The sequence below is a fragment of the Pithys albifrons genome, chromosome Z, assembly GCF_047495875.1.
Source record: "Pithys albifrons albifrons isolate INPA30051 chromosome Z, PitAlb_v1, whole genome shotgun sequence".
NCBI lineage: Eukaryota > Metazoa > Chordata > Aves > Passeriformes > Thamnophilidae > Pithys > Pithys albifrons.
The window spans coordinates 19,496,024-19,521,934 of NC_092497.1; the positions used below are offsets into that span (position 1 = coordinate 19,496,024).

The 25,911-nt window shown below is 36.2% G+C and overlaps 1 protein-coding gene across 2 annotated transcripts in view; it reads left to right on the plus strand.

Moving 5' to 3' along the window:
- MAP3K1 (mitogen-activated protein kinase kinase kinase 1) overlaps positions 1-25,911 on the plus strand; it is a 57,248-nt gene that overhangs the window by 17,237 nt on the left and 14,100 nt on the right. For both annotated transcript variants that reach the window (XM_071580581.1, XM_071580579.1), the window contains exons 2-9: positions 15,967-16,117; positions 18,275-18,481; positions 20,063-20,263; positions 21,069-21,185; positions 21,737-21,885; positions 24,186-24,307; positions 25,009-25,090; positions 25,222-25,399. In XM_071580581.1, coding sequence (XP_071436682.1) covers positions 15,974-16,117; positions 18,275-18,481; positions 20,063-20,263; positions 21,069-21,185; positions 21,737-21,885; positions 24,186-24,307; positions 25,009-25,090; positions 25,222-25,399 — 1,200 coding nt within the window. In that variant the 5' untranslated portion in view covers positions 15,967-15,973. The remainder of the gene's footprint in view (positions 1-15,966; positions 16,118-18,274; positions 18,482-20,062; positions 20,264-21,068; positions 21,186-21,736; positions 21,886-24,185; positions 24,308-25,008; positions 25,091-25,221; positions 25,400-25,911) is intronic.

The window sequence follows — 25,911 nt, forward strand, 5'->3', positions numbered from 1 at the left end:
ATCCTATGGGTGCATAAGTAGGTTTCTTTCTAATGCACTCTGAAACTGGAGCTTGTAAGTTGTAAAAGGAACAGCCAGGTAGGTCCTCGCTAGATAGTAACATCTCCCAGATAAGATGATGTTTTCTTTACCACATTCAGCTAAAGGTATTGTACGTGAATGACACAAGATTTCTTTTGCTGTAAAAAGAATAACTTTATAAGATAAATAGTTGCATTTTGTGAACTATAAAACAACTCTCCCTAAAAAGAAAAGACAGGTCAGTTTTCTTTCTCCTAGGTGAACCTTTAAAATTATTGCTATAAAAGTGTTCTTAGATGAATTGCAGGTAACAAGTCCCATGTATTTTTTTGCAGTTGAATCTTCAGTAGATTATGTTTGCTGTGTACTTGATGTAAAGTCATGAGATGCTGCAGAGAATGGTCCCAGTGAGTGTGCTCTGCAGTACAGGAAGACAAAGTCCTAATCTCCAGTGAATTTAAGTTTAGTATTAGTATTATTTAGCTGTTTGTAACACTGTAAAAGGCAGGTGAGACTCACAGCCTTTTATAATTGTTGAAACAAACTGCTGTATTTCTACTTTGTCCAGCCATTTTAGTTTTTTGAATGTAATAATCTGTCAAAAAGGAATTGCTTTGTAAAACATACCTAGAAACTGTAACAGCGCTTGAAAGTAACCTCTCTTTTCCAGATACCTGCCTCCCATAGACTGATTTTCACAGATTTTTGTGTGCTACAAAGGAAGGGAAGGGCTTTTTCTTAGCTAGATAAGAGAAACCGAAAGCATGTAGCTAAATTGTGCAAGATGTTTGTTTCCTGGCTGTGCAAGAGGAGTCCTTATGAAGCCTTCTATAACTTCATTAGTAATTTTCTTTGTCATAATACCATCTGTGTGAAGAAAAATATGTGTATTGAATTTTCTGTTTCAGAGAGAGCATGAAAATGCATCTTTGACTAATGTCTGGTCATGTTCTGTCCAGGCTTTGTGGAGAGGTTGTTGATGCCCTCAGAAATCCAAGGTGGTTTTTTTGGTTTTGTTTTTCTTTAATTCTGCCGTCAGCTTTCCTGTATAGCTGAGGTACCATTTTCAGTGTGATAATGAAGCACATCAGCTGGCTACAGTAATCTGTTCCTGTCTGCCTGTTAGATGCTGGAAAAAGTTGACAGTCTTTTTGATAGTTTTACAAAGCAGGAAATTACAGGGTTCTCATGCTTTGTCAGAAACTTCAATGCCGAGGGCAGGAAGAGCTACTGAGATCCCTAAGAACATGTTCCAAGACACGAACACACAGTGTTTCTGATTTAGATTTACTTATTTTCAGGACACTAATTTAACTGAACACTCTGTTTTCTCTTTTTGGTAGTTTAGTAATTGATTATCATCTGCATATTTCTTTAGGTGTAACTTGGAAGTCATTTTTTTAGCAAGGCATCGTGCAAACAGACCTTATTTTTAAGGATTCATTGCTAGTATGGTTACCCTAGGGAAAGCTTTTATGAAGTGTAACTTGTATTTCTTTCTCTCCTCTTCTGGATGGTATATACTTGATAACACTGACAGATGTTTTTGTTGAATGTCTGCTTGCACAAACGTCTTCCTTGAGAATTTTAACGTGAACAATAGTTGTACAGTTTCTTCTTCTGTCACCCAAAGATCAAGTAGGTCACTTGGATTTCTCCGTCTGCCAGCTTGATTTGAGTGAATAATTACTCATTGAAGAATTCAATGAATATTTTTATTGTAGTTTAAATTTAGTTGTACGTAATGGCATTTCTGATGTAGCATTTTTCTGAACATTGAAACAGTGGGATTTCTTGTGTTGCTCTTGTGTAATAATGCTGATAGTGTGGCACGTAGTCAAGGCGATGCAATGTCCTCTACCTGGAGAAGTCAAAAACCTTTTCAAGATAAACTTATCCAAAGCAAAAATAATGAAAGTAAAGCCTGTACTTGTGGACCAGTTTATTTTCTCAATACCTTAGGAGGTACCTGAGTACCCTTTTTTGACCTATCTACAGAAGCAAGTTTGATGATTACCATTCTTTTATACTTGCTTTGGGATTTTAAAAGAAAGGGGAAGCTCAAAGTGTATGTATGACTTTTTGAGAACTTTTTAAAGTTAATGTATTCCCCAGCCTAGAGTTTTTCTGATTTTCAGATAAACAATGTGCATTTACCTCTAATGTATATCTAAAAATTTTCTCTACTGGAGCTCAGTTCAGCTGTCACGCTGCCTTTTTTTTAAGTACTGTGGTGTGCTGAGTAAACATAATCTTAAAGTTTACCTTGAGGTCAGCTCAACTTCTTTTAAACATCTCAGGTCATTTCACAACATATCTTCAGTTTCTAGGGCACAGTCTACATAAAAACCAGCAGATGACAGTTTACAGCAAATGAAAAATGTGTTGAACAAATCCATGAGGAGGCATCCTCCTCTGATTCCTCCCTGAAACCCGGCATTTGCTGGTGAAAGTGGGGAAGAATCTAGTGGGAGGAGTTGCTCAGAGATTGTTCTGTGGCTTTACCACAGTGTGCACAGGTAGTTGCAGTTTGACAGGATACTGGGCTTGATGGACTTGTGGTTTGGTCTTACAGAGATGCTCTTATGGGGAGATCTGTGAAGTGACAGACTGTGCAGCCGGGAGCGGCTGCAGTTATTTGTAAGCTCTGTTCTTACATTTGAGTCATACTGCCATGTTTCCTTTCTGTCCTGGAAGTGTGGCATTTTCTTCCTGCCATAAATAGGAAACAAAGGCTGTTGTTATTTTAGGGGGGCAACCTCGTGATCAGAAAAAAGGAGAAAAAAAAAAAGTAATGTTAGTTGCTTTCAGATTGATAAGGTTTCCAATACATTTAATCTCTTGGCTGCAGGTTGTAACCCCTTGCTCTCTTACTCAGTTGAAGGGGAACAAACTTCACCTTTTGGGGGCTATTGTCTCTACTTTGGCAGCTTCGTTTTATTAAGACTTCCTTCAGCCAGTGAAATTGTAGTCTTGGTGTGGTAAATCCCATTGCTGCACAGAGGGAGATCTTCTCTACTGGAATAAATCAGTATTACAGTGCATGTGTACTGTGAGAAAGGCTTGTTTGTCAGTAATGCCATCCTGTCTGTTTTCCTGGGAAATTATTAGAGGACCACATGAATTAGTTGGAAGATCAAATCCAATCCTACAGTTTTCCATTTTCTCCTTTCCAAGTTTCAATATGTGTGGTAGTGTTTGATGTTTTTGTTCCGAAGTCAGATCCGCACCAGTAGGGATAAATAGAGATGAATAATTGAGACAGGGAGTGGGAACGCCTCAAACTGACGTTGCATCTGGGAAGATGATATAGGGAAGTGTTTCAACAGGTTACCTATCCAAGTTAGGATATATTCTGGCCCCTTCTTACTCTGTAGTGGCATAAATAGCTGTTTATTCAGAGCCTAAGTATTTAAATTACCTAATGTATTTCTAGGCTTGTTACCACTTTAGTTCTAATGTTCGTACTTGATCTAAAAGTATTCTAGCAGCAAGTTCAAGATCCTACTTGCATATAAATATTTTAGGTGCTCTTTGCAGTTTGATTCTTATTTTTTAAATACTCAATGTGTTTTTTATGCTTAAAAACACCTGCATCTGTAAATCTTGAGTGTTTATATCTGAGATTTAGATCCATTACCAAACTGAAAAACTTACAGTACTCCCAGTACCTTGGCTTTTCCTTAATGGATATGGAATGACAGGTAGAGGAGTGAGAAAAAATGAAATTTTAATCCCTTGCTTAAGTTCTTTTGCTTTCAGATGAATAATCTGAAAAAACATTTTAACTTTTTTTGGTTTTCGTTCCTCTAATTTTTGAAAGTTGCTTGATGAAGAAATAAAAAAGCTGGAAAATTTTACTTTTATTGTGTTGTCCCCTGGAATAAAGTCTTAGTACTCTCTCTGAACCTCCACTTTTACAAATGTTGTTTGTGACTTCAGTTTGATAGCATGCCCTGGGACTCATTTCAACTGTTATTTAAAAATGACATTATAATGTTAAAATACCTTGATATCTCTGTCATGTAGTGCTTGTGTGTGTAGAACTTGGTTGCAGCCTGCTGCAAATTTCTTTATGTTGAAAAAAATGCAGTATTTCTGATTTTTCTGTTTTGTTATCTAGTTCAACTCTGGCCTATAGAGGAAACTTTGTGTCCATTTGCCTCTTTTGTGAGTACATGATTAAGTTTGAATTATCAGAATAAAATGGTCAGCTTTACTTGGGTTTTTTGAGATAAAATTTAACATTCCTGTTTAGTTGACTTTGTTTTCTAATGAGCTAACTAGGGAAAATGTTGCATCTTGTTTTCATGAATGGCACATTATCAAAGATTAATTACACATTTTTTTCTAAATAGCCTAACATTATTATTTTGTAATATATGGAAGTTGAACTTAGAAAACTGACATCAGGAAGCAGTTATTTTGAACTGAGCTTCCTAGAAAACACAGCTTTCAGTTGTGGCTTCAGTTTGGAATCTTATGGTAGCTTTATTACTGACAATATATCACATCCAACTGTGCCTCTTCCCTGAAAAGAGGAGCACAGCAATCTTCATGACTCCAAATGCCTGTCACACACTGCTGGAACTACATTTTCTCACAAATGCTTGAGCTAAATTTAATGATGGCAATTAACAGTGCATGGACTCTGGTCTAACTGCGTGTTTGCACATTTTGCCCAATGCTGAATTTTGTGTTTCTGTGGTTGTACTGACAGTGTGAGGTGGTGAGTTGAAAACCAGTCTGCTCTAGGCTGCAGTTCCTCCAGAGCAGGAAACTGTGTCCATAAGTCCGACTACATTTTCTAGCATTTTGTGGTATAGTGTTAACTGTGAATTACTTGTATTGAAATTATCTGAAATCCAGTATCAGTGCAGGGCAGCATTCCGTGTAGGGAGATACAGTTAATGGGTAAAACACTTCTTTGCATGGGAACAGTGTTTATGTTACTGCTTCCTTGTAGGGAGGGGTATGTGCAGTGTGTTTGCAGCAGCATCCACAGTTCTTCTGTCTTATCTGTAAACCTTAACAAATCTGTGGAAATACTGTCCTGTACTTGGGGCTTTATGTAGCAGGCTTTCTGCTTAATGCGGATCTTCAAATGTTCAGTGTGTTGGTGGCAACAAAATGTAATATGAAATACATTCATTTTTTGATCCTTTCATAAATGAGACACTCATACTAGGCATTGGTGCAGTTTACATGCATGTCCCATATAGCTTTAAATTGCTCTGCAAGTTATTTTCTTAATTAAAATAAAGTTTCCAAGGACAGAGCTAATATATGTGAAACTGAAAATCAAAGCTCTGATACTTGTTTACTTTACAAAACTAAAAGCATTCTGGGATAATCTGAATAAAGCATCTGCAATTCAGGACTGAAGTTTCTCTTGAGCTGCAAAAATGTCTTAAGTTCCACTAGTGCCTGAATCATTCTAATTCCTAATAGTGATTGTTCTCGTTAATCAAGTGGTGGCAGTGAAAACTAGGAAGTAGAGGAATAAAATAGTTGTAATCTGACTTTCCCTTATTTCAGATTGCTTATTTCAGATGGTTGGTAGCACTTGGGCATATTGGTTTTTTAGGGAAGCATGCTGAGGCATGTAGAAAAATCAAACTTGGGATAAGGGCGTGCTTTCAGTTGAGTATGTTTCTGGCAGTTGGCCTTGCTATTATTATTTCGGATTTCTAAGTGGAAGTTTAGTGATAACGTCAGCTTTCCATAGAATTGTTCCATTAAACTTCAGACTTATTTTGTAGAGAACAAACTGTGGACAGAAGATGGATGTTTGAGGGTTGCTTTGATGAGCTTACACAAGTAGACCACAAAAGCCTAGTGTATAGTATTGCAGAACAAACACAATGTTTGTCTTTTGGGCTGTGTGGGAGAGAAGTTTAAAAATCTGAAAGCACACTTGTGTGTTAATGGGTTTTTTCTCTTTGAAGCTTCACTGAGCACTGCTGTCCCAGCTGAAGCACTGCTTGGAGGGCACGTACGGTACATACTGTACAAATGGTGACTGCTTCCTATCCATACCTTTCAGGGTCTTTTAGTGTGGGTGAATTTTATGGCAGCTTTCTGGTTCATGGCTTCAAGTCTTTCTTGCAGTTCAGCTTTGACTATATTAAATGAAAAGTTTGTATGGGCCCAGACATTCTTATTGGCTACCTGAAAGGTGGTCTGAGTAGTTGTAGGTTTTATGTGACTAAAGAAAAGTTGCTATCTGTGGTCTTAAATGGTAAATCAGTACCTATTATCTTAAATGCTCAGTCAATTTCTGGTGAAGAAGTTTAAATGGGTAGACAGTTATAAAGAAGGATATGACATCATGCACTTGAGAAGTACTAAATATTTATTACATTTCTGATGACTGTCATATTAAATACTTAAACCAACTCCTAAATAAAACCAAACTTGAATTTTAAGTGCATTATTGTAGCTCTGCTTCTCCAATTCCTGTTGTAAGGTAATCAAATGTGAGAAAAAGATCTTTGTCACTGACAACATGTCTCCTCTGCCAGAAGGATACATATATCTCTATATTCCCGTGCTCCAGATAATTGTCTTACATGTATACTTGTCATGCATTCTGCTGAAAATACCTTTGGTGCTTGTCTTAACAACCAGTGCTGTATTTTCTCAATGAGAAAGTGAATGTGCTCATTTGTAATTATGCTTATTTTATAGCTGCTGCTTCTAAGACAACAGTCTTTTGTCCTTGTGGGTTAGAATAAATTAAAAAAGCTTTCTTAGAAGTCACTTTAATTTGATACCTATCTCTGGTAATAAAGCAAACTACTTGTGTACCACTGTTAATAATTTTGAATAAAGTGCTTTTTCAATTTCAACTGCTTAATTTTTTTATAGTTGTTTGAACTCCCTTTTGCATGTCCAGAGGACTTGTGTTCCACCATTGTCTGTGCTTATTCCTGTTTATAAGATGCACATTTTTCTCAAGTTTTTTCCTCCTTCCCTGATTCATTTGAATCAATAAAAAATAGTGGTAAATTTAGATACTCTTATTTTGTTTAACAGTAGTATATGAAACTTTAAGTTACTATTTTAACTCCTTCCCAGCCAAACCTCATACAGTTACCTTGGGGAAGAGATCTCAAAATGAAGTTATGAACATTGATTACTTTTACTCATTTATACTGCTGATGAGAGAGGACAGGAAAATATTAACTCTTCCTTTCTGGAAAACTTTATTCCTCTTCAAAAGCATTTTTCTCAGTAGTAAGAAATTGTTCATTGTTCTGTCAATCATACATGTGGTTGGCATTAGCTAGAATTTGTTACTCATTTTAAAATATTACTGCTTATTTTCAGTGTATTTTGTGGTCTCAAAGTCCTGTTTGAGGTTAGAGACAGATTTGTTCCATCTACCATGTAAGTACATGGAATGTTTGGGTAATGCAGTAGTGAGAGATGGGTAAATGTCAGTGTAGATTTGGGGTTGTTCCACAGTGTGGTTTATTTTGACCTGTTGGTCTTATCTTTTGATCTTTTTGTACTGCCATAGATACAGAAAGACTTAGTGTCCAAAGTGGTGTGGTGGTGTAATTTGAATAGTGATGATATTTTAAGAATTTTTGCTAAACTGTCACTCTTTGCAATTCTGGTGGAAGAAAAGTATTTCTTGTAGCTGGCAAGCATGGGAATACTAAAAAGTGCTATGCTTGAATCAAAAATGGCTGTTTAATTTCAAAAATAACTGCAAGAAATTACAAGTAGCCAAAGCATTTTCTGGTGGGAGATAAGAGTTTAGAGAACTCAGGCCAGTGGTCCAAGTGGGACTCAGAGAGCTGGTGTGTAGAACTGTACATACTGAGCACTGGTTTTAATGAGCAGAGATCTGGCAGAGTTCTTGATGGCCCACAAAATCTGTGGCAGGTTGGGAGTAATCTGCTGGAAGTCAGTGTCCTAACTGGAATCTGAACATAATGAAGGCATCTTTAAAGAGACCAGGGTGTCTTTAAGACTTGGCACTTCATGTCAAATACTGCTGCTCTTTCATGAACCTGGACTTAGCAGCACCACATACATCTCACTAGATGAAAATTAATTGATTTTGCTGGGTTTATTTTTTAAGATTGTTTCACAGATAGAAGGAATGATACCAGCTGACCCAATAGCTCTTAGGCTTACATCATTCCTTAGGTACTGTATAGATGCTTCATTCTGCTTCTAATTTCTCTTGCACGGTATATCTTGATGAAATCAGACTATTCCTTTTCATATACTAGGATGTTTAGCATAAGTGTAATATTTTCCATATATAATTGTGTCTTTCTAGATATATGTAATGTTATTTTTGTCTTTTTATGGCAGAGTGCCCAGGATTTGTGAAACTTATTCACAGGTACTTGTGCACAGGAGAATATTCTGTGTCTGGGAGGGAATGGTTCATCTGAGACTTGAATGCAAAGGCTTTCTGATCAAATTTGCTTCACAAAGAACACGATCTCCTTCCTCAAATCACTGATGACAAGCTGAATCTCTGGTGAAGTGATGCTTTTCCTGTTTTATGCTTTCACACTGCCACGTGAATGTGTCTGAAATGTACACGTCGATTTTTAAGCAAGTACTGGGTACACATTTTCTGTTATCCAAGGGGTTGTGAGCCAACTGCATTTTCACTCTGACAGTATGTAATTTGTAACTAGTATCAAGAACTACTTTTCTAAAGAATTACTCATTCCTGTAAATTAAAAACTTAAGTACATTATTATTAATGATATATAAATGCAGTAAAGTTTTAAAATAAAATCTCAGGTATACACTGAAGAGTGTAAGGAAGTTGGTATCTTTTTGTTAAGATTTATTTTTTGTGTACTTGCTGTCTTGTGTTGGCATCCCGGTTTTATCATCACAGACCTATTTGGTTATTATGGAAAAAATGTATTTATTGCTTGCTAACTACATAGGTTTTTTTTTTCCCTAACTTTTTTCAAATTGTCTCACTGAACACTCCCTGCCCCCCCATCAGTTAAGATTTCTGCACTCGTTTTTTCTTTAATAATAGAGATTTTAAGGCAAACAAAATAGGAGTTACTGAAGCTATACTAATTTTTAGCCATATTTTTTAGCTTGCAGAAGTTTTGAATGCCTTTTCCTGTAATTTTTTTGTCAGTGCTAGCTTGTTGTTATCTTACAAAAATAAACATTTGAAATACTAGCTGCCATTGTTAAAGTGGGTGTAGTTATTGTGTGCTTGACCTGTGGGTAGATTGGCTGACAGATAGCACCGAAAGGTCTCCTTGTGCGGGGAGGCAGCTCTGCCCGAGCAGCACCGAGCACTCTGCACCTGGGGAGGCTCTGTATATGTGAGCACGGGGGAACTGTAGAGCCTGAGTCTGTATTTTCATGGTGAGAGCCAGTTCATCTGTGGTTGTCTACCTCTGGAAAACACGGATCTATCTCGAGTGGCTCAAGGAGTTGCTATGGGGTTATGTTTCTTCCCCAGCAGTTACTCAGAATAGGCTAGCAATGAATTTCTTACTTTATTTCTGTACCTTAGGAAAGTTTTTAATGCCGAAGTCAGAAATATATTTGGAACCGCTTAGTCCACTTTATTTTGAGCAAAACTCAGCATCTGAATCTTCACAGAACAAGGGCGTTTTGAATGAGTCTCAGTGAGCAAGGCATACCCCTTTAGCACGTAGTGCCTGTTTAGTACAGCCTATTGTTCCTATATAGGAAGATATCATACTAATTATATTAATTCACAGGGTAACTTGGGCTGATAAATATATGGACAAGAAATAAGAGAAGAAGAGGAAAAGAAAATGAAAAGTAGAGCATGAACTAAAAAAAAAAATTTAGAAAAAACATCCCCACCCCCAAAATTAAGAACAAATTGGGATGATTAGGATACCAGGATCCTGCTTCATGACTTCTAAATGTGGCTTCAGTACAACGAGTAGATGACAGTAATTGGCTGTAATTGTCAGCAGTGTATGCTAAGAAACAAATATAACCCTGGAAAGAGAGTACATTAGTAAAATCCTTCTTCAGGGAAGAGCAAACCTGTTAAACATCTTTCTGCATCTCTGGTCTCCTCCTGTAAGGCCAGTGATTTCTGAGTTTTACAGCTTTTTGAATTTATCTTTGAATCATTTAAAGATTTAGTGGTTTTGAACGGATTCATTTTAATTCCCCATTTGCCTTACATATCATTTACTGACTAACAAGTAATTAAGATTTAAAATTTGTAGAATATCTTACATTTATTTACTAGAAATAACGTAATTATAAGCCTTTAATTTTTTAATTTGCTTTCTTTTTGCTGAGAGAAGTTTAAAATTTTCTTTCCAGCAGCAGTCTTGGAACATTTGGTATCTGCTGATAAGTCTACCATTTTGAATGGTGTCAGAATGTTCTACATTCTCTTTCTTATGATAGTTTCAGAAATTAGTTTTGAACGTCTTTGTAGCTCATCCTGTCCAAGTTACTTTTTTGAATGTTGTTTCCACCATTCCAGTTGGAGGTGGAGAATGTAGTATGCAAGTTTATTTGCTTATCGTTATTATTTGAAGCTGACTCAAAGCATAATTTTTTTTTATATCAAATACCTGATGTTCTCCTCTGTTGAGGACCAAGGAGTTAAACTAGCTGAGAAACTCTTTATCCCATGCATTATGGGTGGAGCTGTTTTACTCTGCTCTGAGAGTCATCCGGTAGATAATAAGCAATTTAATCTTTAAAAGTAAGACAGACACTTGAAACAGTATGAATGCTCTCATTTACCTGATAAATGGGCATATAAAAATAATCTCCAATGAAAAATTTGGTTTCAGACTTCTGTTTTGGGTTTTATCCTACTTTTAATTCCATCTTTCTTTTAATGGCTTCAGACTTTTACATTACCAAGGACCATATATGTTTTGATGTGATCTTTTCTATATCTTGGCCAATCGCATTTCACCTAATACTCCTGTTTTGGGGTGGAACAGACTTGGAGGATCTGAAGTAAAAGATCAATTTATCTACCACCTGTAATTTCTAGAAATTCTGCTCAGTAATGCCATAAACTTCTAGGGGTTTAGAGATAAAATACCAGATTCTCTGGAAAGCATTTAGTGTGAAAACAAAGAATCTGAGAGGTCATGTGATGTAACTATTTCTTACCTACTGAAAACACCACAGTATGTGTATACATTGATGTGTGTAAATTGCTACTGGGAGATTAAATAGTGAGAGAAAGTATTAGGAGTGCCACAGGAGCTTTCTGTAATAGTTCTCTCAGATGTCTGATAGTTTTCTTAGGAAACATGCAGGAGAAAGAAGCCCATTTAATTAGCTGTTTAACAGGCATCTGTTGCAAACAGAGTCTGTTGTTTCTTGGCTTCTTTTGTAGGAGGGCTCATTTTCAGTGGCTATTGAGCGATATATCTTAAAGGATAGCTAGGTGGCTTCAGAGCAAGCAATCCATCTGATGTTTTGTATAGCTGAAGTGGATTTGACTCCATAGGAGCTAGAATGTTCATGCAGGAAATCCACTTCTGTATCTTTTGACATCCGTCTTGGGAATTTGAGCCCTCGTGGCTGACTCTTGCAGGAAGCATGATCCTTCTTGACCAGGGCCTGTGAGGTTCCACTGAAGGGTGTGGCTCTCAGTGTGTGGAGTTAGAGCTTTGGGTGTGAATATTGTCCTGTTAGCAGTGAAATACTGTCTTTGACAATTGCACCTTTTGATATCCCACTCTGTCAGAATGATAGAACTTCATTTCACACTTCCATAACTTTGAGGTAAAGTCTCTGTAAGTGTTTTGAGGAGCCAGATACATCAGTCTCTAGGAAGTAGCACGTTTGGTGATGTTGTTAAATATCAGTTGCTGCTATTTAGTACCAGGTTGAGAATGTTCCTAAGTTTTTCATTTTCATGGAATGTGCTGTACCTGATCTTTTGCTATGTTATGATGAACACAAATGGATAGATGGTAAACGCCAGCACTAGTGAATCAGCAGGAGAAGGAATGGGAGACTGATAGGAGAACAGACCGTGCCTTGTCCATCTCGATCTTGGTTTTTTATTACTGATCTTGATATCATTAGAAGTACTTAATGGCAAAAGAGAAACTGTGAGTGCTACTGGAACTGTAGTGGCAAGAATTTATCTAAAAATCTAATAGCTGACCCCCTCAATTCAGGGAATGGCTGACTCTTTAGTCCCAGCTCCCCACACTGAGCACTGCTGAGCACTGCTGCTGGCTGGTCAACTAGCCCAGTGTTCTTGGGATCTGTAGAGAATTGGGTTGCATTTAGCAGGTGTCCATACTCCTAATTCTTCCTTAAGGTCCTGACAATGAGACCTTGACATCCCATCTCAGCTCACTTCCAGTATTGATTGTTAAACCATATGTGGCATTTGCACTAAACAGAATATATGATTTTTCAGTGCCTTTCTACCAAACCTATTGTGAAATGTCTTGATTGTTCTGATAGAGCTGTTGTATGACCAGTTCCATTCATCAGTGTTCCCTTTGGTTGCCCATGCTTTGACCACTGCGGATGTACCAGTTACCTTTGCTAATTTCCTTTAGACAAATGTTTTGGTGTTTTGTTTTTTTAAAAAAGGCAGCTAATAACTTTTCGCTGTGACTGGGTTAGAGACAGAACTTCCCTTGCTTCGTGAATTGACTGGTATTTCAGAACTTGCCCTTTTCTTGTTTTCCTGATGCTAATAAAATCTGGTCCAGCTTGGCTATTGGATAAAGCTTTTTTTCCCAAATAAGACAGCAGAGAAGCCAAGACACCCAACTGTTGAGAAGCATACGAAAAGGAATTGCAGCTACTATTCAGCTTTCATATAGCACTATATACCCTTTGTAAGAAAAGTCCTTGCAGAGAATTAGTATTGAATTCACTGAGCTATTGGAGGTAAAGATTGCTTGTATATTTCATCATCGTTTCCTAAAATAGCATGTGTATTACATACCTTCTTTTAAAACAGTGAGTCATTGATTTAAAGGCTTTAAAGGGACAAGGTTCAAAACTTAGAATTTATAAGAAATGAAAACCCAAAGTTTTTATCTTTTTTGCTTGATTCATGAGAAGCTGAAACATTTAAGAGCCAAGTCGTTGGTTCCTGATGAAGCAGAAGGGTGGGCTGTTGGGAAATATAAGGCTCCATGGCCCAAGCGTACCTGTTCTCAGTGCTTATTTTTTGCCTGCTCACTTAAGCACATGGTTCCCTTGACTCATGAATTGGTGCTGCTTTATGGTGATCAGAATTCTCTGTACCTTGCAGGATCAAGTCCTCAGTGGAATATGCTCTTGATTTCTTATTTTTATGTTGTGCTAAGGTACAGGGATAGAGACTGACAACCTAGCCCATTGCCATGTAGGAAATCTTCAGCTTGCCTGGAATAGGTCGGGGAGTTTACTATAGATTAAATAAAATAAAAATTAAATTTTAAAAAAATTAGCTAAAAACCCCTTGTAGGTTCAGGATCAGTAAGTGATGGGGTCCTGCATACTGCAGGAGCTTTGTGCAGACACAGGAAAAATATTTTTTCCACAGACCCAGCAAATAAGAATATTTAATGAATATTTTAGCCGAGTCTTGAGATAAAACACAAAGTTGTTTTGATTACATCAGAAGTTGTGTTCTATAAATACATACTAAGTACTTAAATTCAGTATAAGATAACTGTGGTTTAATAAGCAGGAGCTTTCAGACTCAGCTAGTTTCTCCCACCTGCCCTGAGAGAAAGCACAAGAGTTCTTTGTGCAGGCGAGGGTAGATTGGTTTAGCTGTCACATGAGAGAAAGATAGCTGCTTCTGCTTTTTAGAGAACAAGCAGAGATTGTGAGGGCTCCACTGTTGTATTACATTGTTCATGAATTCAAGTCCAAGGGCCTCTAAAAGACTTTTTTTATATCAGTTGGGAAGTTAATCATGGTTATATGAACAAATGAAATACTGTGTCATTCTCTGACTGCTGGGGTGGTGTTTTCTGTCTAGTATAGAAAGTATTCATGCAACTGAGATGGTTCATGCCATGGAATAGCTAACATAAAAACCAGAGTAATGATATTTTAACTTATTTTAACTTATTTTAAAGGTGTGCTGTTCTTATCAAGGATTCTTTGTCTTAAAACGGTTTTTTTTGACTGAGATAAAAATGTAAAGTTGTCTGTTTTATACAGTGGTTTCTTCCATATTTCAAACTTTCAGGCATATTCATATTTGGACTCTACCTTCTACTTTAATATTTTTATATTTCAAGGATTATCTCTAGTTTTCAGAAGGCAATAGTATGGAATTCAATGCTGGAACAAAAATTATTATGTCACTTGCATTACTTTGAGAATTATGCAAGCATTAATGCTTAACCTCTGAAAAAACATTCATTCCTAGGTGGATTGTGTTTCTATTTATAAACATTTTTAAGTCTTTAATCACTGGACATAGTTTTGCCTATCTAAAATCAGTTATTAACAGTAAGCTTAGATTTAGTTTGCTTGAAAGAAAATATGTTTTGTTTACAGTACCCATTTGCTTCTTACGTTTCAGCGCTGGACAGGAAGAATTATTTCCTGCCTCAGAATCCTTTGTTTCCTTTGTCTCTACAATGAGAGAAAAAAAAATATAACAGGAGTGCACTCTTTTGACCAGCAAAAACTGTTTTTAAAGTATGAATTTGCGATAAATGACCCTAGAAATACGTTGCTGAAGATAGGAATTGTCATTTTATCATCATTGTATTACCACAAATGTTACACGGAATATGTTGTCATACAGTACATAAATGTAGTTGTGACTGCATAGCTGAATGTTTTTAAAAAGCTGAGACTGCATGTAAGAGCAGCAGTTGTAGCTAAATTATTATATAGCCAAATCTACTTTGTGATCTTATTTCTGAAATAAAATCTCACTCTGACAGTTGGCTTTAATCAAGCTTGCTTATTTTTGAAGAGCACTAGCCTCATTAAGATGGGTGGGGATCATGTGCTGCTGCTTAACAACATGGTTTTCTTGGTGATTTAGCAGATGGCTCAGCAGAATCAGGAAATCTTCCAGACTGTTCATATTTGTTTTTCAGTTTGTGTCTGACAGTACTTTTTGCTTTTTTGCTATTGCCAGCAATCACAGGCAACTACTTTGCTGTTGGTCAAAGAAGTACAAGCCCAGATGGATTAAATTTTCATTTTACAGATACAAATATGAATACAGATACAGATATGAATTTTGCTATTACCATAGCCAAATTGAAGATCTTTAGAGTCATCAATCACTCAAAAAGCAACTCTCAAGGCTACTAGCCTTAATTTCATTACTTCTCTGTGTGGTTTAAGTATATGTTAGGCCAGGTTGGATGGGACTCTGAGCAGCCTGGTTGAGTGAAGGTGCCCCTGCCCAAGGCAAACTGGTTGGAATTAGAAGATCTTTAAGGTTGCTTCCAACCCAAGCCATTCTAGGATTCTGTGATTCTTATTGTAGTATTAGTTTACAGGTTCTCTTTTTTGAGAAGGGTTAATATATAGATTGAGGCACTGCATACATAGTTTCATGCCTGTTCATCCTATGAAGATGGGAAATTTTCACCATTAATTTAAATTAATTTTGTAAATTGTTTTAAAATAGAGCTTGCAAGCTTTGAATTGCCAAGGAATACATGAACCATGGCAAGACTTGTGGAACCTTTGGTGAATGACAGAGGATAATTTTTGTATTGGTTTTATATTAGCCAGGATCTTTGTTTTTGCTGGGTGTTGAGTATGACAAGCAGTATCTCCCTGAACAGGTATGCTTCAAATGGCAGAATAACAAATTAGTGTAACTCTTAACAGGCTTGTTGGTCTGTTGGAAATAATGTCTAAACAGCTGCGTTGTAAGGAGAGGGAGAAGAGGGTGACAAAAAGTTTAAGAATTCTGTGGCATTATACTTGAACTAAAATTAATTGTGTTTATGACTTTTTCTTTCTTTGCTGTAGTCGTGACATGGAGAATAAAGAAACCCTCAGGGGGTTGCAGAAGATGGATGACCGCCCAGAAGAGCGCATGATCAGGGAGAAACTCAAGGCAACATGTATGCCAGCCTGGAAGCATGAATGGCTAGAAAGAAGAAGCAGAAGAGGCCCAGTGGTGAGTGGCACTGATGGAAGGGCAATATCTATAATAGTTATTACACATAAAAATCCCTTAGATTTCTTCCTGTTAGAAACCTCTTTTTCTTAAAAATTTTCCTACCCTTAATTATGGTCCTTCTGCCTTTTGTTTATGAGGTGTTTAACAAGAAACTGTGGCTGACTTTCTGAAATAGACGTGTTGGTTGAGCTTTATTTTTAAGTTGAAGGCGATGTCGCTGTGCTGCTGCTTTGGGCGCTGTCACGTACTGCTGTGGCAATTCTGCCCTCTAACGGCAACAACCAAAATAGCTGCTGTTCATTAGGTAAAAACTTGATAAAACTAGTAAAAAAACCCCCAATAAGTAAAACCAGACCTGAGCTATTCCTTCAGCCTAATCTCAACTCTGCTAAACTTTGGATGACAGAGTATTCTTTTAGCGTTTTAGCTTGGAAGAAGTTTTAAGAAATTCAAAGCGATCGAATGTGAAAATGTTGGTTTAGGTGCTACTTTTGTATAAGTGGCTTGTAAGAAGTTTTAAGAAATTCAGAGAGATCAAACCTGAGAATTTTAAGATTAGTTACAATTCTATGCAGCATAATGCTGGTTACTGAATAGCCAGTACTTACCTATAAATGTAGTTGCATTGGTTGATGTGACACCCATCTACCTCTTGAGGGTAGTGCTAATTTAAAGCTAAGATCATCTGATGCACTGAACAAGTTTTTGGGGGCAAGTTTTCTAGAACAGAAATAAGCACATTCTGTTGGTTCTGACATGAAAAATAACATTGAAAATACTTAAAAGAGCATGAAAAACCAGTAAGTTAAAGGGTCAAATAATACCAAGCAGTTTTTATTTGAAAAAATTTAAATACATCTAGGTTAATGCATAACTTGAGATTGTCTGCTCAGCCCACTTCCCTTGAGGTTTCTCGGTGTTGTAATACATTTGATGCTCTAGATTCTCAATTACTATAGTTTAAATTTCAGATGTTTTCAAGCACTGGCAGCTCATAACTTAAACATGTCTATATATATAGGTATCTGGATTCTGACTTTCCAGCAAAGAAGAGGCATTACAGTAGTTGGTAGGAGGGGAAAAAAGACTTTCACTGCTCTTTAGACTTCTCTTTTATCCTGTTCACTTTGGGAACTAGGCACTGATTGTAGATGTCTCTTCCTACCCATGCCCTGAACAGGGAAAGGCCCTTTCAGTTTTTGTCTCAAAGAGACCTCTGGAAGTTTCTAGAAGAGGTCTGGTCCGTTTACCTGAGGTCTTACTTGGAGATTCCTTCCAGTTTTGAGTCAAGGCTCTGAGTCATTGAGAAATGTAGAACTAAAACTGAATCTGCCCAGTGTGATTGTTTTTTAATTTGATTCTCAGGGACCTTACTCTTCTTATGCATTATGGGGGTCTGACAGGCACTGACGTTTTGCCTTGAACTATTCCCAAGCTGAAGGTTTGTCTTGAACTATTCCAATCCTCTGTGTCAAAATGAAGTGTTCATGCAGTAAAGCCCTGTATTAAAAGTATTACTCCCTTTGCTTGAGCACCTGTGTCTACCCATGCCGTGCAGCACTGTGCACAGTGATTAGGGCAGATACCAGATATGATATAGCTATTTTACTTGTACAGCAGACAAAAAGCTTTGTTGTTTTTGTTTTTTTTTTAACATGGCACAGCACACCTAGTTTTGCTGGATTGCCTCCAGGTTTAAAATTTGTACTTTGCAATAAGTGTTGTGCTGTAGAAATAGTAGCCCTAGTGTTTCTCAGCTGGTTCTATTTATGATGGATGGGTCCAATATTATGCTGTTAATAAGTGGACAGTGCTTGTAGAAAAAAAATGTTTTGACTTCTATCCATATGGGGAAACTGCTGTTCATTTAAATATCTTCAATGAGAAATAGAGAACTTTTGAGAATCTAATCCATTGCTGCCACAACTAACATAAGCAGCACAGATGGACAGGAAGAAAGGTTCTTGATTTTGTGTTGCATGTAGATCAATAAGACAATCCCTATTAGACATTAAGAGTAGGAACCAAGGAATATGCAGACTTTGGGGTTTTGTATAATGGCTTAGTTATAGCCAAAAAGTTTTGATTAATTTGTTTTGCTTTAGTGTAAAATTACCAATTCTTAATTCTAACACATGGTTTAATTTCCACAAGGTGGTGAAACCTATCCCAGGGAAAACAGATGGATCAGAAATGAACAAACTCTGTCTAGAACCTCAAGCTGAAGGACAAAGCACTGCTTCTTCACCTACACAGAAAGGAAGACGTAGTCCTTCTCCAAGCAGCTCCTCGTCATCATCTGCTAGGACGGTTAAATCTGAGTCACCAGGTGTTAGAAGAAAAAGGGTATCTCCAGTGCCTGTAAGTTGCAAGCTGTGATGTTTTTAGTTTGCCTATGGTCTACAATCTCTTGCTTACAGGGGCACCTTGTGCTCCCTCTGTAGAGCATGATGCTGATACAAAGAGGTTATGACAGGTTATCACTTGAGTGACATACACAAAGCTTATCTTGTGTGATGTTTCTCCTACGTGGAGTTTTATTCTGTACTCTTAGGGTGCAACTTGTAATTCGTTCAGTCCTGCTTTCATTTTTCAATTTCTAGGAAATAAAGGAAGAAATACAGATACTTAGTCATGAAACATAGATGTTTGCTTAGCTTGATTATCAGGAAGAGGTGTTAGTACTTCTTTTTTTTAACCTGTAGTCAGATTTTTCCTGCCTGTCAGTTCTCCAGGCAGGTATCTTCCATTAAGGATAGGATTGTGGACTAGATTAAGATTCCTGCAGAGAAGTGGTACTGGTATGCTGTTTGTGAGCCTCTGTTTCTGATCTCTGTACAGATTAGGGAAAACTTAGACATGTGCATTGCTATAAGTCTAAAATAGATATGACTGCATTTTAGAAGGTCTGGAATAGAATGTTTTGAGCAACAGTAACTGTCTTAATTAATAAAGATCAAGAGTATAATATTTTGAGCAATAATATCTAATGGGTTAAGCTTGTAAAATCACACCTCAACATTTCAGCTTCAGTTGACTTGCCTTCAAATTCGCAGTGCTGTTAGAATAAGATCTAATTGTCCCATTGTTCTAAACAAGTTTTTCCAATGTCAGTTAAAATACATGCTGCCAATCCTCTGAACTAGAGACACATACCACGAGTTACAGCGCTGCAGTGCTGGTCCTTTCCTCTTGACAAGAGAAATTGAAAGGTTAAGAAAAAGAAAACAGCAGTAACTCACCAAACTATCTAATATATTATCATGCTTGGTTTTATTTGTTTAATAGTAACCTTTCACATTAAAAATGTTAGAAATGCAGGTTATATTTTATTTGAAATTGGATGGAACCATTAACACATAATGTCAGAACTGTGAAGAACTTAAATGAAGACAATTTTCATAAAAGGCTTGGGCCATTGAATTTTAGATTTTGGGGGAACAATATTAAAAAGAACCCAAAAGCATCATCAGCTAAAAGTTACTCTCATTATGCAAAAGAGAGAAAGCTGAACGTTTTTTTTATTTCTGAGGTTTCTTAAAATTTTGGTTTTCATTGAACATATATTCTCTTTTGTAAACTGTAGTCATAGCATTTCCTCATTAATGAAATATATTTGTGTTATAACCTTTTATAATAATCTCCTATATTGAGTCTTATTATCTTCAGATTGAATTATATTTGATACTTCAGCATTAATATGGCAAGGCAACCAATCAAGATATGAAAATAGAAGTGGTTTAAAAGACTCCTGTCATAATATCAGTCAAGTTTCAGATACAGAATTTCAGTTTTTCAAGTTATATAGTCTGAGCAGATTGTAGTGATTACAGGTTTTGGGGACACTTGTGTCATTGGAGGGTGGTGAAATTAAGAAATAAACCACACCTAATTAAACATACTTTTGTCCTATGAATGCTTGTGACAGAACCACTTATGTAGTTTCAGAGTGGACGGATAACCCCACCTCGACGAGCCCCATCTCCAGATGGATTCTCTCCATACAGCCCCGAGGAAACAAATCGTCGTGTCAACAAAGTCATGCGGGCCAGACTGTACTTGCTGCAGCAGATAGGACCCAACTCCTTCTTAATTGGAGGAGACAGCCCTGATAATAAATACAGAGTGTTTATTGGGCCTCAGGTAGAGAATGTTTCTGTATTGTCTGTGGCTTTTGCCAATTTATGATTAATCTCAGAAAACTGTTCAAACCCAAATTAGATTAATCGATGATCATGGTGTTATAAAGTCATGTCTAAAAGATGTAATTTGTGCTTATGTAATATAATGATCAGCTTCTGTTTTGTAAATCAGTTTTGTCTAAAGTTCATCTTTTTTAAAAAGAAAAGGTACTATTTTTGTCTTGTCTATTTGTCATTCCTAGAAGTGGCTCTGAATTTTATGTTTTAAGTATTTTTGGCTAAAATTCAACCACTTCCTCTCTTCATTGGCTATATATATAAAAGAGCAAGCACATGACATAATTCCCTTAAAAGTGTGATAATTTCATTAATACCCATAATGGGCTCCTTTTCATAGACTTTCTTGGTGCTAACGTGATGCAATATTGGGATACATCCAAGCATCTCACTGAAGTTTGATTGCTGTCATGTTGTGGATTTATGATTATATGCATAAATTCCTTCTAGTATGAAGCTGCAGTTGATTTACCAAAAATAAAAAAAGGGGGGGGGGAGGGAATAATTTGAAAACTGGTATTGTAATTGTTTGCTTTTTGATTTTTATTTCTGAATATTATTTTGGGAATTCTTATTTTCTGTAAGGCCAAGTACCAGGGTATTTATACCTGCACATGAAACATTTTGCATGAATTTTTTTTTCTTCTTTTTTTTTTCCTCTGGAGTTGGGTAGTTTATGTTCTATGATTCACTTAAATGTGGAAAAACTAACAAGTCAGTAGAGCCTTAGCATATACTTTTCTTTGCAGACTTGTAGCTGTGGCCGTGGGACGTTTTGTATCCATCTGCTGTTTGTTATGCTGCGGGTGTTCCAGCTTGAACCCTCAGATCCAATGCTCTGGAGAAAGACACTGAAGAACTTTGAGGTAATCAATTTCTAATAGATCTAATGACAGATCTAATATATACTCTGTAATGTATTTAGGACATTATCTTAAAAATGCTGAAAACTGTTGGATTTCAAAGCAACAAGACTATCTATTTTAGTTATGTCTTTAATTCACTCTCAAAAGTTCTCTGTAAGTGGAAGAAATTATCTGCAAATATAAGACATAATTGAATGAATAGTAGAGTAGTGTAGTTTAGTGAATGATTCAAATGTTGGGATTTTCTACTTGTATTTGTCTATCTGTCTGGCTGATTTGCTAAAAGGTAAACAGAATGTGGGACTTTAGAAGTGATTGTGTGCATACTTAGAGCTGTTACCAATTTTTAATAATAAAATAAATTTTTCTTGTAAAGTGTTTCTTGTAATCTGTTTAGTAGTAAAACTTCTGAAATTCCTGCTGCTACTGCTAATACATTATTGTGAAGGTGAACAGGTATTTTTAGCAGTAGTTATGCTTCAATAATATTGCTTTAATTATGAGCTATTCGTAGCATAAATACGACTGTTGCTATCTTTTTCTGATGTTAGGTTGAGAGTTTGTTCCAGAAATATCACAGTAGGCGTAGCTCGAGGATCAAAGCTCCATCTCGTAACACCATCCAGAAGTTTGTCTCACGCATGTCAAATTCTCATACATTGTCATCATCTAGTACTTCTACATCTAGTTCAGAAAACAGGTTAGTATTTTTTTAAAGGAATTGAAAGCTTTATTCTGTAGTTTTAGAATCACCTACATTCTTTTTGTTCAAAGCTGCTTTCATTTCAAGCCACATTAAGTCTCTGCATTTGCAAGCAATCAAGTCAAGCATACATTTAGTCACTGTGGTACCAAGTGGGCATATTTGTTTTGTGACTTCTGTTTGGAAAATGCTAAGAGTTGTGCAAAGAATTTTTTTTTGCCTCGTGAATTTGGGAAACCAATTTTTGAAATGTAAGTGAATGAAACGTATGTTAACTTTGGAAAGCCTGTCCGTGCAAATGTTGACAAAAGAATAAACATTATTTTTCTTTGTCTCATGTCCTGCTTTGGAGAAAAATTTCTGCCTAAGACAGTGTACTGAAGAAATTTTGGGTAAATGCACTCTAAACATATTTATAAAACCATATAAACATAAGCAAGCATATATTTTTAGTAACACTTCATTTAAAATGGGTGCTTAAATTATTATAAGAGAGCTAATAAATTATTTTATAGTTTATACAATACTAAATCATGCCTGGTTTATGAATTTTAAGTGGAGTTTTATTCTTTGATACTTTTTTCCCTGATTACTTCTACTTGAGTGCTTTTACATGTTCTCTTCTGTGATTTTGGAAAGGTACTGGTTAATTATTTAGACAAGTAATTTGTGCTTGCATTAGTTAGTGGGTGAGCTGTACATCATCTCGAGAGGTCAAACTGCAGAAGGCAACCCAAATGGCAGCTTTTTTTTGTGTGAGGTGAAATCTAATTGAAGGAATACCTGGATGTGCTACTTTGTGATAATAAGCCTTTAGTTAGATGAATATATTTAGACAGGTTTAAAATTCTGATATACAGACTGTGTCCTTAATTTCACATCATCTTTTACTTATTTTTCTAAATTGTGTCTCTGTAAATAAATGGCATAAACAAAGCTGTTAAATACATAATCTGCTCTGGAACTACCTATATCTGGCAAGCCAGTTCCTGTAATGTAGATACCCTGTGTAGGAAGTTGTTTTTTTTTCTGTAGGATTGTCAGCTTCATTGCGTTAGGTGGCACTTCTCGTAGGGTGCAAGATTTTTCGGTTGTTTGCCAGTACAGCCAATGGTTGGTTCCTTGCAGTATTGATTCAGTGAGGTAGCTGCTGTTTTGGGCAAGTCTGATTTTGTGTGGTACAACCATTGGAGAACACTGAGCATCAGATTCATTTGAGATAAAAGTTTATTTGGTTCTGATAATGACTGTGACTTGCACTCATTTTTTATTTACAGCAAATTCTTCATAAATAAGTTTCTAATTAATATGCATATGTGCTGTGGAAATTAATTTTTCACTGTAAGCTTATTTATGCGGATTTTTTCAAGGAAAAAGTAGCTTAAACTGTTTGCAAATAAATAGAAGGGAATATATGTGTATAGAAATAATGTATGTATAAGTTAATTTTATTTTAAAGATATATTGTTACTGAACAAATAGAGGGTTCCTGCAAACTTTTAGACACACACCAAGTTATATTTTGCTACGAATCATAAGAGTTTTACACATTTAAACAATATTGCACAAGATTATAACTAGTGTTTTTCAATATATGTTGTTGAAGTTCAGAATAGTTTTTGTGATATATATCTGGTTATATCCATTTGAAGATTAAGGTGGGGAAAAAAAGAAACAGAAAAATAGGGTTTTTTAAACATTTACCTGTGACATACAGATATGTTAGTGTTCATGTAAATTTATTCTATCAGTTTCTGCTAGTGGCAGAAAATTCTTGAATAGTTTTTGATATTTTGTGTTTTATATCTGTTCATCAAATAGTATTTATAGTTTCCTTTAATGGACTAAAGACTACCCTATGCCTCCATACTCTGAAAGAAGTGTGATGGAAAAGAATGTGGGCAGCTTTCAAAATATAGAAATTACTTAGTTTTTCAAAACCAGATGATTAATTTAGAAGTTATGGTTGGTTTGTGTAAAGAAGGCTTAGGGAAAAAATATGTTAAGTGGCCAAAGCTGGGCCTTTCAATGTCTAATTGGTCTCTGACCTAGTTTGAAAAGTTGTCATGCATTTTGTGACTTTGCCTTTCATTTCAACAAAGTGTTGTCTGTACTCGGTTCTTCTAAAAATCTGGTTATTTACTTATTGAGACCAAGGTTTAGGAGAATGTTTAATGAATAGCCTATAGTTGTCCAGAAGTGACTGTTCTGAACTGGAAGTTAATCTTTTTCACTGTTAAAGCCTGTTCTGAACTCTGATATGCCACTTCTAGAATCACAAATACCTCTTTTTATAGTATGAAGGATGAAGAAGAACAGATGTGCCCCATTTGTTTGTTAGGCATGCTGGATGAAGAGAGTCTAACTGTGTGTGAAGAAGGCTGCAGGAACAAATTGCATCACCACTGCATGTCAATATGTACGTTATCATCTTGGTTTTTGTAAAGTTCTAGGGACTCTGAATATGCAAAATATTATAACTTAGTATGGGTTTGGGCTTTGTTTGTACATTTAAAAAGCACAAACCTGCTCTTGAGTGATAATTCTGTGGTAGTTTATCGTTCAGGTACTGGTAATATGCCTTATTTTATCACTTACTCACAAATTAAATTTGTAATTTGATGCTCTGAGAAAGAAGTCTGCTGCAGGGCTGGGGGTTTGCACCTCCTTTACCTGAGTGAAAAGATTATGTCCAATAAGAACAAGGGTAGGAACAGACTTTCAACCCCCTATGACTTGTCATTAGAATGCATGAGAGTTACCTATTGTCAGCTATGATTATATTGTGAATTATGATGAAAATTTATATAATCCATTGAAGTATATAAATATTTACAGTTTGCTTTAACAAATAAAATTTTAAAAAGTATTGCCTATTTTGGAAGTACAAGAGGAACTGCATTTCAGTTCATAACTTAAAATTGTAGTACTAAAGCGAAGCATTTTTTCGTGCATAAAAATGTTTAAATGGCCATATTTAAATGCCCAGATTGTTGCAAATGGCTGAGTTTAGGAGTGTTTTTTTCTGAAACTAATGTTCTTCAGTAAAACTTAAAAATAGTAATGCCGTCTTCTGGTTTCATACACTGAAGTACATATTATCCTGTTGCTGTGTTACAGGGGCCGAAGAATGCAGAAGAAACAGGGAGCCACTCATCTGTCCTCTTTGTAGATCTAAATGGAGATCTCACGATTTTTATAGGTGAGGATTCAGTTGGTGTATAACAAACTATCTTTTTCTGGATCCTTCACTGATGTTTCTAAATATGCTGAGGTATTTACCTCAATAAATGTTTAATCTGTTAATCCATATTATTTGTTGTTGATCTGTAGTCATGAACTGCCAAGCCCTGTGGATTCTTCTGTTCTCCGTGTGGTTCAGCAACAGTCTCAGCAGCAATCTCCAACTGGATCACAGAGAAGAGCCCAGGATAGCAATTTTAACCTTACTCATTATGGGGTCCAGCAGATACCTTCTACATATAAAGATTTAGCTGAGCCATGGATTCAGGTAGTTTTACTTTGTAAGGAAGCTTCAAATGTAAAAACTGATTTTTAACTGTTTTATTAGATTTGTCAGATCAAAATACAAAAATTTATTCTGGATCCTACCAGCTTTGTGGTTAATTATTACTAGAAGGTTGTATTTAACTTGCATCAGAAAAAAAGGTTTTACAGTTTTGTTTTAACTGAGATTTCAGCTTTGAACTTAATCTCATGCCTCATGCTGAAGATCCATGTAATAAATCATGTAATAAAATGTAGTATTCCTAACTCTAGTTTTGGTTGTGCAAGGTGTCACATAAATACAGATTTGGTCTCTGCAATACAACTCACATAAAAATAAGTGCCAAATTACCTAAATAACTTCTAGAGTCTAGAGGTGGGTTCAGCTGAACAGGGGTCACACGCTGAAAAATGGGAGAACTTGTATTTCCTATACTTCTACTGTTGTCTGGTATAGCCAGACCGTGGTTTCAGGATTGTTTATATCCATGTCTAGAAGTCAACTTAATACGGAAT